General features: G+C 42.3%; 2 protein-coding genes across 5 annotated transcripts in view; one reads left to right on the forward strand and one right to left on the reverse strand.

Moving 5' to 3' along the window:
* TATDN1 (TatD DNase domain containing 1) overlaps positions 1-14,668 on the forward strand; it is a 30,093-nt gene that overhangs the window by 1,769 nt on the left and 13,656 nt on the right. Inside the window, exons 2-4 of one of the 4 annotated variants that reach the window (XM_084864878.1) lie at positions 5,566-5,631; positions 8,050-8,099; positions 12,345-12,485. Coding sequence is in view for 1 of the 4 variants with exons in the window: in XM_084864881.1 (XP_084721007.1) it covers positions 5,566-5,631; positions 8,050-8,099; positions 12,345-12,408 (180 nt within the window). In the remaining 3 variants the exon portion in view is untranslated. Of the gene's footprint in view, positions 1-5,565; positions 5,632-8,049; positions 8,100-12,130; positions 12,283-12,344; positions 12,486-14,668 lie in introns of those variants that run through there. The other 3 variants (XM_084864881.1, XM_084864879.1, XM_084864880.1) reach the window with 3 other exon arrangements.
* LOC311612112 (oxidized purine nucleoside triphosphate hydrolase-like) lies at positions 333-1,024 on the reverse strand. Its single transcript, XM_084864885.1, has one exon. It carries the CDS (start codon positions 980-982, stop codon positions 512-514), a length of 471 nt encoding a protein of 156 aa, XP_084721011.1. The 5' UTR covers positions 983-1,024; the 3' UTR covers positions 333-511.

Below are 14,668 nucleotides of genomic sequence, written 5' to 3' on the forward strand. Positions count from 1 at the left end.
AGAATTTATACTGTGCTCAGTAATAATAATAACAGTTACATTTTATATTCACATTCATTTCCCAAATTTAGCCACATTTCATCCTTGAAAGGAGAAATTTTATGCTTACCTTACTAGTGCGGAAACAGGCTCAGAGGGCCTACTGATTTACCCACAGTCGTTCCGCTCATTAGTCCTAATGCCAGATTTCCGACTCCAAAGCCCATTCTTTCCTTAACTGCAGTTTCTGCTAGTATCCTATTTCTTGGAACTTTCTTGGACATTGAATACTTTCAGATGACAATTTTGAACATTCTGTGGTTCCCTTTATATTGACTTGTTAATTATTATTATTTTTTTTAAATTTTTTTTGAGGGTGAAAGACATTTATTTTCCTTCCCATCCACTCACGTCCCACACACACAGCCCGGGCCTGGTTCTGCTTGGTGCCCGGAGCTGCTTTGTCCTTTTTGGTGCTTGGGCTGCAGGGGCGAGGACCGCAACGGGCGGGCGGGCGGGGCCGTGGTCCTGCCTACACTGTGTCCACCTCGCGCAGCCTGTAGTCCAGGATGGTGTCGTGGCCCTGGAACTTGAAGTAGCCCTGGAACTTCCTCTTCTGGAGCAGGAGGGGGAACCAGTAGCTGTCGTCCGGCCACATGTGGGCGAAGGGGATCTGGTCCAGGGGGAACCACTGAGGCCGCATCTCTTCGCTCTCCGTGGGCGTCCCCTGCACGCTGTCCGTGCAGAAGATGTGCACGTCCATCAGCTCGGGCTCCCCCACGAACTCGAACGTGATGTGGCCCGCCTTGTGCAGCGCGTCCACGGTGACCCCGCACTCCTCCTGCAGCTCCCTCTTGGCCCCGGCCTCGATGGTCTCTCCCTCGTGCACTTTGCCCCCGAAGCCGTTCCAGCGGCCAGCCCCGAAGCCCTGCTTCTTCACGCCCAGCAGCACACGCTGAGGCTGCAGCACCAGCACCAAGGTGTAGAGCTGGGAGGCGCCCATGGTCCCTGGGCCCTGCCCAGGCTCCTCGCGCTCGACTTGTTAATTATTTTTAATTTTAATTTATTGGTTCTATTGTTTTAAATAATTTTTATTGCCCTGCCAGTATGGCTCAGTGGTTGGGTGTCGACCTATATTCGATTCCTGGTCAGAGCACATGCCCAGTAGGGGGTGTGTGGGAGACAGCCAGCCAGTGGTACTCTTCTTCTCCCGTACTCTCTGAAATCATTAAAAATATCTTTAAAACAGTTAAAATTGATTTTTAGAAAGAGAGAAAAGGAGAGGGGGCGAGAGGAACGTCACTGTAAGAGCCAGATATCGATCAGCTGCTTCCTGCATGCCCGAAACCCGAGCATGTGCCCTGACTGGGAATCGAACTAGCAACCAACTTAGCCACACTGGCCAGGGCTGTAGGTACTGTATTGATGTTTAGATACAAAGAGGAAGGGGAAGAGAGAGAGGTAGGGAAGGTATGAATTCGTTGCTTCACTTATTTACGCTCTCATTGGTTGATTCTTGTATGTGCCCTGACCTGGGGTCAAACCCACAACCTTGGTGAATTGGGAGGGTGCTCTGACCACCTGAGCTACCTGGCCAGGGCGACTTGTTAATTCTCTTAGTCACCCTGCAGGTGCTTGTGTGCTGGTGAATAGGGTGAGTAGGTGGGTGGAGAGAGGGAGGCACAGAGGCCATCCCATATCAAGGAGAACTTATAGGAAACAAGTGAATCAGGAAAAGAAGATACTTGCCTCTGTAGGGGAGGAAATACCTCCTCCTACCCTCCTAGGCTCGGTGGCTGGGCCTACGAATTAAACACACACAAGACAGATTAATAGGAGAAAAGCATACAAATTTTATTTGTTCATATATATGGGAGTCTTCAAATGGAAAATGAAGACCCAAAGAAGCTGTTAGGCCCAAAAGCGTAAGAGAGGATGTGGTGAGACAGAGGGACTTAAATTGTGGAACAGTGACCAGGAAATATGCAGGGAAGGGAAGAGAAGATAAGGGTTATTTTGGGTTTGTTTGAATAGTTACACTATGACTTTGACTTGCAGTCTCTGGTGTTAAGAATGTCCTCTTCCTGGTATAGGAAGGGCACCTTTCTTATGGGAAACTGTGACCTTCTTTTAGCTGGAAAGGGGGAAATGAGAAAAACTTTTCCGCACCTGCTATTTCTCAGGAGCCTTCAGCTCAAAAAACCCCATATGCCAAAACTGCGTATTTTGGGGTGGCATGTTTTGAATGCATTCGTCAAACTTAACTAAGGTAATGGAGCCTACTCATCAAAGCATAGAAAGCAGCTCTAATTACAGGCTGAGGAATACACCTCAGACAAACCATATGTCAGAAAGAAAAAAGCAAGGGAGAGGTAGAGATAGAATGATGAGAGACTCACCGGCTGCCTCCTGCACACCCCCAACTGGGGACTGAGCCCGCAACCCGGGCACGTACTCATTACCGGAATTGAACCAGGGACCATTCAGTCCGCAGGCTGACGCTCTATCCACTGAGCCAAAACAGGTAGGGCTCACAGGAGATTCTTGCAGAAAAGGGAAGAAACTGGTGGCTGTGCAGTATATCCCTACAGCCCATTGCTCGCTTGGGTCCAAAGCTGAATGTAGATCTTTGAAGTCTGCTGAGACTTGGGGCCCGGGAGACTCCCATTGGGAAGAGGTGGGCTGTAGGGGAATGGGGTCGCCTGGAATTGGCCTCAGTGTAAGCATTGGAAAAGGATTTAGCAGCTATGCTCTTAGGGTTGAGATAAGGACTTGGAAATTGGAAATGCTTCATAATTGAGCCTCCAAGCTAATCTTTAATTCACTTTTAAAATTACAGTAGTATCAGAAAGTATACTTGCTTGGTTTGGGTTTCATTTGTTTTTCACTTCTTTTCTAGGGGAAGATTGCTTTGGACAAATTCTAATTTCTCTGCTGTACAAAGGGGAAATGCCTAAAGATGCAGGAGGGCTCCGTGCTCTTACTGAGCATCTGGTGGATGCTCCTTCCAGGGCTTCCTTTCCCACTCTGCCCCTTCCCTGTCTTATTCCTGTCCTCATGGAAAGAAAGTAGGCGCTGATTTCTGTGATCTGGGCATCCTCAATGAATCTGTGTTTTATAATCATCAGTATTTGTGTGTTAACAGTCTTTTAATAGTACTTGTTGTGAATTCATCTCCCACCCTCCACTGACATACTTGCACATCTTTGAAGTTTTCTGCATTGTGCTTTTCTCTTGTTGTGGAATACTCTCTCCATGTCTCTTGCAAAGTCTGTTTTAATGTTGAAGCAGCAGAGCACAGTGAGGGTCAGCTTGGCAGAAGCAGAGTGAGAATATACGAGAGAAGCTGGAACTCGGCAAAAATGAGTAGGGTCTATTGATGGGCAGCTGTCTCTCCACAAACTAGGAGATTGTCCTCGTGCTAAAAGCCCAAGGGTATGTATTGTAAATAAGGTGACATTGGTATTGTCCACGCCGTCACAGTCTGACTTCATGTCCTGTTCTTCCCGGTGCGCTCTTGTGCTCTGCAGCAGGATTTATCAGGAGGAGCACTTAATGGTTTGGATCGGATGAGGATTTGTTGTGAGAGGCTATCCTGTCTGCCTTGTAGCTTATTTAGCAGCATCCCTGGCCAGAAGCCTAGATGCTACCCTGTTTCCCCGAAAAGAAGACAATGTCTTATATTAATTTTTTCCTCCCGAAGTTGCGCTTGGTCTTATTTTCAGGGGATGTCTTATCTTTCCATGTGCTAGGTCTTATTTTCGGAGGATGTCTTATTTTCGGGGAAACATGGTAGCAGCACTCTCCTGTTTGTGACAGCTAGAAATGAATACAGACATTGCTAAATGCTGTGGGCTGGGGAGTTCGGAGAAGAGAGATGCTACAAAATCGCTCTCCCTTGACACTACAGGCTCAGTCAATTCCTTGCAGGCTTATACCTGCACACATCTGCGTGCAGAATGCCCTTTCCATTAGTTTTAGCTTCAAGAGTACCGACCTCTTCTGTGAAGCTTTCTCACCACACCGCCGGAGCTGTTACTGCCTCCCTTTCGTGCTCCCATGCTAACAGCGTGCTGTTAGAGTGAAAAGCCACCATGAAAAGAAAGGACAAAAAGCCAAGATTGGAGGCAACAAGCACTTACTTGAGTTAAAAAAGAATTGCACTTCTGGGAAACACTGATTCAGGCAGAAACCTAAATAGCTTTACAATTATGGGGTGAAGGCAAGGGATAATTGTGAGAAAGGTAAGGGGATAGAAGAAAGGAATTTCTGTTGGTGTTAATGAGCTAAGGAGGGAATTTCTATAGGTGTAAGTTATACTTCAGCTACACATGGTGGTACTAATTCTAAAGAATTATCAGGATTTCTGCTTTCCTGTTAACTTTGTAATCAGTTAGTAGTTGGAATATACCATTGTTTGGCCGAGCCCAAAAGTTATTTTGTCCAGTTTAAACATTCCAAAGTTTGAGGACTAAAATGTGCGAGGCAGTTGCTCTGAGTGGCTGCTCTGCCTCCATTTTGAAGTGGCTCCATTTATGTTGTTTTCACCCAGCCATTGTGCTAGGTTCTAGGGACAGCAGTGAAGATAAGCATTTCTTGCCTTCTGTTGCTTCCAGTGTAGTTTATTATATCACAATTATATTTATAGTTCCATATAAATTTCTGGAGGGTGGGACTGGTATTGGGCTTTACTCATTTCTGTGTTCCCTAACCCCTTACCATGCTATTTGGCACAGAGTTGGTCTTCATAAATATTGATGAGTAAACAATAAGGAAATAATTTGTTCTTCTCTCTGCATCTGTGCTTGCATTGCCCTAATCCAGGTCCTCTTTATGGTAAATGTGAGCTCTTTCCTATTTCAAGTAGCTGTCCTGACTCCTTGCTCCCTTCAAACCCTTCCCTCCACAAAGACTCCAGAATGAGATGTCCAGAATGCAAATCTTACTCCTTTGCTTAAAGCCATCAGTGCTTCTTGCTGCATCTGATACTTTAAAGACAAGTGTCTGTAGTAGCTGAGTCTGACCTTTTCTGGCCACTCCTTCCCTACACTTTTTTCCTGCAGCTAGAATGGCCTGTTGTTCTAGCTTACAGGAAATAATATGAAACCCTTATTATTCCGTAATCATTGTGCTATTTCACACCCCAGAAGCTCTGCTCCTGTGATCTGGGCATCCTCAATGAATTTGCTTCCTCTTGTCTGCAGTTTCCCCTCTTCTACTGGGTAACTAACAGCCTCCAGATTGGGTTCAGGAACCCCTCTGGAAGCCTCTGGGCCAGCTCCCAGGCTAGGCCAGGGGCTCCTCTTCTGTGTCCCACAATACCGCCGTCTACCTGCAGTGTTCTTATTGCCTGCCGCTGGGTCTGCTTCCCAAGTCCCAGCTTCTTGACAGCAGGCATTCTCTCTCACTCATCTTTGTAGCCCAGGTGTCCAGCACGGTGACACAGTGACTGACAAGCTGCAGACACTCAGGTTTTGTTGAAGTGAATGAATGTGAGGATGAAAAGTATGAGCTTTTATTTAAAGAAAAGGTTTCACATAGAGGCTCTTCATGATTAATCATTTGTTTTTATTTTGCTTTCCACAGATATTGGTATCAACTTGACAGATCCTGTATTCAGAGGAATTTATAGGGGGATTCAAAAGCATCAAGGTAAATGTTTTATTGAAATAAACAGTTTCTCTATGAAGATATGCCTCAAGGAGACCTAGAAAAGCATAATACACTCTTACAACTGAAATCAGACTTACTATGCATCTTGGATAAACTGTAAACAAAGTGAAACATCTATAAGCTAAACTGACAAACTGTGATAGTGAACACTTATAATGCACCTGTTATAACAATGAATCAAGCCCTTATCTGAAGAAGTTTATAATTTCAAATATGGAACTTTTCAAAAGCCAAACAGTAATTGTTTAGTCTTCAGGCAATCGAACAGTAAGAGCACATAATTTAAAAATAATGTCCAGTTGAACATCAGTATCATGTCTGGTTTTTATAACAGTGTTTTTCAACCTTTTTTGGGCAAAGGCACACTTGTTTCATGAAAAAAATCACGAGGCACACCACCATTAGAAAATGTTAAAAAATTTAACTCTGTGCCTACATTGACTATATATAAAGTAATTCTCTTGAATAGGAATCAAACACAAAGAAAGTATTTTATAATTACTTTATTATGAAATATTAAGTAAACAAAATAGTGAAAAATTATAAAATTCTTGTCTTGTCTGCACCTACGGCACACCAGGCAACATCTCGCGGCACACTAGCGTGCCGTGGAACAGCGGTTGAAAAACGCTGTTTTATAAGACATTCCAGTGGGGTGACTAAGTGGGAATGTGGTTTAGGGAACTCAGTCCTCCTCCTGCCTTGCCCCTCCCCCTTCCCAGCCCAGTCCTGCTAGATCCTACACATCTGCAGTACAGGTGGGAAGAATAGTACCTCCAAGACTAATGGAAAGCTTTAGCCAACAACAAAATAGCTTCTATTTATCACATCAATTTCATTTTTAAAAAGCTTATTATGTCAGCTACATGACTAAGCAGGAAACAATGGTGACAAGTTTTTTAATTTTTCCAATAAATTAGCCTGTGTGTATTGCCTCAGAAAATTACTATATTTGTCATTATGTAAGTACAAATAGGAAAATTTGGTTTTGTGGGTCTGGATGGTATGGAATTGCACATTTCACCTGCTCAGAAGTTAATCTCACTTGATACTAAGGGAAATATTTAAATATAGGAAACGTAGATGTCCCTTGAACAAAGAAAGGCAAATGTTAGCTTTCCTTAATCTTACCTCAAAACTTAATTTTCCTACTTCATTTAGAAGTTTAGATGATGTTACTTACATGGTATAGTTATACTATTCACTAAAACTGAATAAATTACATTCTGCTTTCTTTGCCTCCTAGCACTTAGAGTTCATGCTTTGTGACTGGGTGTGTATGTTTGTATATGTGTATCTATGAAATAAGTGTATAGTGATCAATATCAGTATTATTCTAGTCAGCACTAATATAGAAGATGCAAATTGACCATACCTTCGTGATGCCCACCACCCAATCAGGAGTGAGTGTGCAAATTAACCCAACTAAGATGACAGGTAAATTTGCATATACAAGCGCCCAGGGACCAGGGGCAAGATGCGTCATTGCACTGCCCCAGCCCTCCAGGCCCTGGGCAGCATGGGAAGGTGGAAAGGCAGCTCCAGGCGGAGCTGAGGCAGAAAGGCGGCTCTGGGCTGGAGCAAAGGCTATGTTGGCAGCTAGGGTAAGGAAGGCCCATTCTGTACAGATCTTCGTGCATCAGGTGTCTAGTGTATAACAATTAGCAAAACTGACTGTCCTACTTATATATGTTCACTAAGTTGATAATTATTTGTCTAAATTAAATTTTTTAGCTATTCTAGAAGTAATAGTAATTGAATTCCAATCACATTTACTCTGATGCTTAAATATAAAATTAGGAAATAAGTTTTTATGACATAATTGTTTAAGTTTGCTACAGCCCTCTCGGAGTTTATTAATTACTATTGATCTCCCCCAAAAGTTTGTTGTTATACAATAAATTTTAGGAAAAAAGCAAAAAGTAACTGTCAGAAAATAAAAAAAATTAATCTTCCTCAATGGGGATAGTAATTATAGAAATACAGCATTAACTAAAATTTTAAAATAGATGCTATATTTTGGGGGGCATTACAGGTGTACTCTAAAAAGCCATAGTAAAAATAATCTTAATGATTTCTATTTTTAAAAATCTACCAACAAGTTTGAAATTCAAAGCAAATGGTTTTAAATTATAGTCAGTAAATTCATCTTCAGTTTGAACCTCTGAATTTTGTCACTTTTGACTCTTGGCCAACAGAATAAAAATACAAATAAATAAATAACTTCATCTAGTTTGCCTTATATGTATTCCTTTTTCTAAGATTATCATATTCTATTCTTATAGATTAAGTACTTGTTAAATAGTATTAATTTGATTTTGATTTAGTAAATGTGACTTATAGATAAATGGAGTTTTATTTACCAGGCCCTCTTACTTTGGGGTTCATCTTTTACAGATGACTTACAGGATGTAATACAGAGAGCTGTCCAAATTGGTGTTAAAAAGGTAACATCTAGTTTATATTGTTGAGTTATTTAAAAAAATTAAATTTTGGGGTGGGGACATGTGTGGGGAGGGGTTTGGGATGGGAATGGGGGGATTAGGACAAATATGTGATACCTTAATAAATAAATAAAAAATTAAACAAAAAAATATTAAATTTGGTTAAAATACTGCTGAATAGAAGGGAAAACACCAGTATCACACTTGGCTCTTTTGAGTATATACTGTTAATATGTAATATTATCAAGTTAATGAAATGAAGTATGTCAGCATGTTCTGTTCACGGCAGTTTAAATGACACAAGCCTCGTGGGTAGTTAATTCTTCCATGTGACCAGAAATAGCAAAATCTCTCTGAAATTTTTTTCAAAGCCTGTCTGAAATACCAGGCATCTGAAGAGGTAACCTTAAATACATTTTATGACATACTTTATATTTATTGAGGTAAGCAATCATAAAAAAGACATGTATCTTTTTTTATATAATATGTGAGTATACAATTTCAAGTAACTGAGGGGACATTTTCATTTTTTAGCAATAATTTGATTAGGAAAATGCCTACTATTTTAGAGAGTTCTATAGTAGTGTGGTATCAGCACACTTGGTGGCCACTGCTTCTACATTGAGTAGTTTCCATTTTAAAAAGCGACACTGCTGACTGAGTTCGGCAGTCTCCAGCTCTAAAACTATGTTATTTGTCATAAGTAATAAGAAAGGATGAAAGTTACAACACTACCTTCTCCTTGTGTGGTCATTTCACTTTATGAAATGCTTTTCTGCACACTTTGAAATATCAAGCCCCTAAATTTTCATGTGTCGGCCATGAATAGTCTAATCTTAACATTCTAGTCACACACACACACACACACACAGATTTAGGAACAACAGGACATCACAAACCTGGCTTCCAACCTCAACTTTATTCTTTATAGCTTTGTAACCTGGGAGCTTCATCTCTTTAGACCTGTTTTCTCATCCATACATGGAGAATCATATAGTGCCTACTTGAGTTGTTGTGAAGGTTAAATAAAATATGGAATGCAAAGTACTTGTTATTGTGTCAGACATAACCTTTATAATGTTTGCTGGAGGCCTAGTGCAGGAAATTCATGCATGGGTAGGGTCTCTAGCTGCTGCCAGTTGCTGGCCAGGGCCTGCCTTTGTTCCACACCACCCTCTGGTGGTCAGTGCATGTCACAGCTAGTGGTCAAACTCCTGGTTGGTCGAACTCCAAGGGGACACTTTGCATGTTAGTCTTTTACACACACACACACACACACACACACACACACTAGAGGCCCAATGCACGATATTCGTGTACTGGGCAGGGGGTGTCCCCTCAGCCTGGCTTACACCCTCTCACAGTCTGAGACCTTTTGGGGGATGTCTACCTGCCCGCTTAGGCCTGCTCCCTGGCTTAAATGCTCAACATAGGAGCTTTCCCTTGTGGTCAGTGTGCGTCATAGCAACCAGTCGTTCTGCTTCTCAGTCGATTTGCATTATTAGGGTTTTATTATATAGGCTAAATGATGGAAACCACCATTTTATCATCATCATATTGTAAACTGATAAAGAATACTATGTCTTATAGTCTTGCCCTAATTTTTTCATCTATTTGGGAAAGTTAGAGATAAAATAAAAAGTAGATTTGATTAGAAGCTATTTTATATAATTGAAATTCTGAATGTGGACACCTGGTCTTGCATTAAATAATTAGGTAGTGTTACTAAAGCCTCGCAGTATTTTTTAATATCTTATATCCTATGTTTGAGAAGCAGTTGAGGACTTAATTATGGCTCTGAATTCCCAATGTTTATCATATTAAAAGTTTAATTTGCTATATGAAAATGTTAATATATCATTTGTACTTCCTCTCATTTTTTAAAAAATATATTTTTATTAATTACAGAGAGGAAGGGAGAGGAAGGGAGAAACATCGATGATGAGGTAGAATCATTGATTGGTTGCCTCCTACACACCCACATTAGAGATTGAGCCCACATGTGCCCCAACTGGAAATCAAACTGTGACCTCCTGGTTCATAGGTCAGTGCTCAACCACTGAGCCATGCTAGCTGGGCTTTCCTCTGATGTTTTGTCTTTTTTCCTCTTTAGGTGTGTTTCTGCAATGAATTCTTCATCTAAGCTCAGTGAAACTCTTAAAGTATGCTTTTAAGAATAATATGTCTTTGTACTTGACATCTTTACAAGAATGTCACTTAAACAGCACTGCCTCAGCAGTCACCATCAACACATACTAGTAGCTCTTTAGTGGCATTTTCCTTTAATCAAATTAGCAGAGATGGTGTTCTAAGTAGTGGCTATCTCTGTAGAAGTATGTTTCTTTGCCAAGAGCCATAAATTTCCCTACAAAGAATTCATCATTACAACAAACCCAGTGATTTTTAAGCTTTTGGTATCAGATTCCCTTCATGTTCTCTAATACTATTGTGGACCCCAAAGAGCTTTTTATTTATGTGGATTTATCTGTTGCTATATACTGTATTAGAAATTAAAACTGGTAAAAACTTAAATATCGATTTATTAATTAATTTAAAAATAATGCCATTATATAACAAACTAGAGGCCCAGCATACTAATTCCTGTGTGGGTGGGGTCCCTTTGGGTGGCCTGCAGGGATTGGGCTGAAACCCGCAGTCCAACGCTGCCTGCAGCTCCTACCTGCAGCTCCCACTCATCCTGGCCCCACTGTGCCTGCCTCGGGCTCACGCCCGATCAGTCCAAATTGAGAGAGATTCACGCTGCCACTGCAGTGCTTGCCAGCCATGAGCCCTGCATCTGGTGCCTTTCCAAGGGAAGTGGCCTGCAGGATCAGGCTGAATCTCGCTCTCTGATATCCCCTGAGAGATCCCAGATTTTGAGAGGGCACAGGCCAGACTGAAGGACCCCACCAGTGCGTGATCGGGTCGGGGAGGGACTGCAGGAGGGCTCCAGGGCGTGTCTGGCCCATATCACTCAGTCCCAATCCGCCGGACCCCAGCAGCAAGCTAACCTACTGGTCAGAGCATCTGCCCCCTGGTAGTCAGTGCACATCATAGCGACTGGTCAGCTGTCTGCCCCCTGGTGGTCAGTGCCTGTCATAGCGAGCAGATGAGCAGCCTTAGCACATTACACTTTGGCTGTTCGATTGTTCTGCAGTTCACTCTATTTGCATATTACCCTTTTATTAGATAAGATAGTAAATTTTTATGAAAAACATTTTCAAAACAAATAATTTAGTAACATGAATGGAATTGTTCTGCATTTAACCCTTTGCTCTCCGAACCATTCTGGACATTGGCTACCAGCTACTCGACGCTACTTTGCGGCGGAAACGGGCGTTGAATTAACTCAATTCCCCGTAATCACTAATAAACTGCAATGTCCCCCCTGAGAGGGGACATCCGAGTGATATGCTAGAATTCCGATGTCCACTGAGAGGGGACAGTGGAGTGCAAAGGGTTAATATATATATATATTTTGACTTTTTTACAGAGAGGAAGGGAGAGGGAAGAGTTAGAAACATTGATCAGCTGCCCTCCTACACATTCCCCACTGGGGATATTCCCACACCCAAGGTACATGCCCTTGAGCAGAATCGAACCTGAGACCTTTCAGTCCACGGTCTATGCTTTATCCACTGGGCCAAACCTACTAGGGCTGTTCTGCATTTTTTTTTACATCTCTTTAATGTCTGGCTTAATAGAAGATATCTGTGTCTGCAATCTGTCATGATACTACACATTCTGTATCCTCTGGAATACCTCAGTGCACACTGACAATGAGAGTGTGAAAGGAAGCAGCATCACAGTATTATGAAAATGATTTGACCTCATATATCCCCTGGGGTTCTGCGCTGACACTTGGGAGAACTGCTGAATTACTCAGCCCTCTGAAATCACTGCTTTAGATGAACAGAATTCTAAAATTGGAGGTCTTTAGTTATTTAGTCTTTTGTAATGTTTCACAATCTGATCTGTGCCTTCAAGGAACTCATGGTATAATAGGACAGACAGACGTGAATGCATTTCAATAGGTGGGAGTGATGAATTCTGTGTATTGTGTGTCTGCGTGGAGAGGAGTAGACGGACCACTCTACATATAGGAGATGATCCTTCAGTTGAACTTTAAAGGAATGGGAGGTGTGTGACAGATAAAAGCATTCTGGAAAAAAGCAGAAAGGAGGAGGTATGTTTGTGGAACAATTGCTGATAGCTTGTTCAAGTGGGCTTATTTTATTTCTATTTCAGTTTATGATTACAGGTGGAAATCTACAAGACAGTAAAGATGCACTCCATTTGGCACAAACAAATGGTATCCTCATATTACTTTTTCCAAAAGCAAATATGAATTAATTTATTTTGAAGAAATCTTTCTGAGAACTGCTTCAGGTACAATACAATGGATCATGACTGTAGAAACAACAGGAGAATAGACTGATTTCAATGGAATATGATTATGATGAAAAATTCTAAGTGCCCATTGGCATAGAACTTAATAAGGATTAAGATTTCAGTTAATCAGAATTAAGGTCACCAGGTATATAATTTAACCTCAGATGTTCCTGATACAGAACTTTTGTGTATATGTTGTAATGTGTCTAAGGTGAATTGCTTATTTGCTCTTTTTTAACCTAAGCTGTGAAAAATAATTTATTAAATATTATGCAGACCAGACATTGTAAGGCCCAGGAATGCAAGTAATACTATACTACATAATCCATCCTGTATTTTATGTTCATATATTCTGCAGTTATTTAAAATCTATAAAATTTTGGAATTGGTTCCTAAAGAAATCCTAATTATATAAAACTAGAGGCCCAGTGCACAAAATTCATGCACGAGGGAGGGTGGGTGTTGGTGTCCCTCAGCCCAGCCTACACCCTCTCCAATCTGGGACACCTTGAGGGATGTCCGACTGCCTGTTTAGGTCTGATCCCCGTGGATCAAGCCTAAGCGGGCAGTCAGACATCCCTCTCACAATCCAGGATTGCTGGTTCCCAACTGCTCACCTGCCTGCCTTCCTGCTTGCCCCAGACCACTTCTGCCTGCCAGCCTGATCACCCCCTAACCACTCCCCTGCCAGCCTGATTGATGCATAACTGCTCCCCTGCCGGCCTGATTGCCTTTAACTGCTCTCCCCTGCCAGCCTGGTCACCCCTAACTGTCCTCCCCTGCAGACCTGGCAGGTCTCCCTCCCTACCCCCCCCTCCCCCAACTGCTTTTACCTGCAGGCCCGGTTGCCCCCAACTTCCCTCCTCTGTCAGCCTGGTCTCCCCTAACTGCCATCCCCTGCAGGTTTGATCACCCACAACTGCCCTCCCTTGCAGGCCTGGTCCCTCCCAGCTGCCAGCCCCTGCTGGCCTGGCCTGATTACCCACAACTGCCCTCTCCTGCTGGCCATCTTGTGGCCATCTTGTGTCCACATGGGGACAGTCACCTTGTGTGTTAGAGTGATGGTCAATTTGCATATTACTCTTATTAGCTAGGATACCGCCTTTATCTGGCATTCATTTACTTGAAAATTCATTACTTTTTGGGGGGGGTGAGGTTTGCTTTATCTACTGGACACTGAAAAATTAGGCATTCTATGTTATTTTTCAAAATAACTGACTTATTAAAAGCTATTGTTTATGGAAATCGCTTCAGGATCCACTTCTACTTTTTCATAGTGATTAAGGTCATAAAAGTAGTCATCTTGCCAGAGCTTTTAGGTGATGAGAATATTGTCTTCCATACTTTTTATCTCCAAACAGATATTTAAAAAAAAATAAAATGTATTTTATTGATTTTTTACAGAGAGGAAGGGAGAGAGAGAGAGGGCTAGAAACGTCAATGAGAGAGAAACATCGACCAGCTGCCTCTTTGCACACCCCCTACCAGGGATGTGCCCGCAACCAATGTACATGCCCTTGACTGGAATCGAACCTGGGACCTTCCAGTCTGTAGACCGACGCTCTACCACTGAGCCAAACCGGCTTCGGCAAACAGATACATTTTAAAAAGTTCTCAGATCTCCAATGATAGCCCTCTCCACTCCTCTCCGTCTACCTGTGTTCTCACCACTTTCAAAGCTCTGCCTCCCTTTTTATGTAAACATCTGCATCAGTCCCAGGAAGGCTCCACTTTCCCATGGGCTCAGCTGCACCGTAAGCCACTCAAAAACCCTTTGGCTTCATCTTTGTATTCTATATAGTTAGAGCTGTCAAAAAGTATGGCCTCCAGATAAGTGAGCTTTACTTTTATTTATTGACAGTTAATTCTATAGTAAATTGTTTCATTTTCCATTCTTCGGGTCTCAGTATATACCAGGCTTTGCTTCTGTTGTTAATCCTCACCTGAGGATATTTTTCCATTAATTTTTAGGGAGAGTGGAAAAGAGAGGGAAAGACAGAAACATTGATGTGAGAAAAATACATCGATTGGTTGCCTCCTCATGAGCCGATCAGGGCCTGGACTGGGGAGGAGCCTGCAACCAGGGTATGTGCTCTTGACCGGAATTGAACCCAGGACCCTTTGGTCTGCAGGCCAGTGCTCTATCCATTGAGCCATACTGGCTAGGGCTATGCTCTGGG

This window comes from Pipistrellus hanaki (genome assembly GCF_964339955.1).
Source record: "Pipistrellus hanaki genome assembly, chromosome: 17".
Taxonomy (NCBI): domain Eukaryota; kingdom Metazoa; phylum Chordata; class Mammalia; order Chiroptera; family Vespertilionidae; genus Pipistrellus; species Pipistrellus hanaki.

What these genes read in the sequence shown, in the direction of transcription:
- LOC311612112 (XM_084864885.1), bottom strand. Translation starts at nt 982, where the DNA reads ATGGGCGCCTCCCAGCTCTACACCTTGGTGCTGGTGCTGCAGCCTCAG.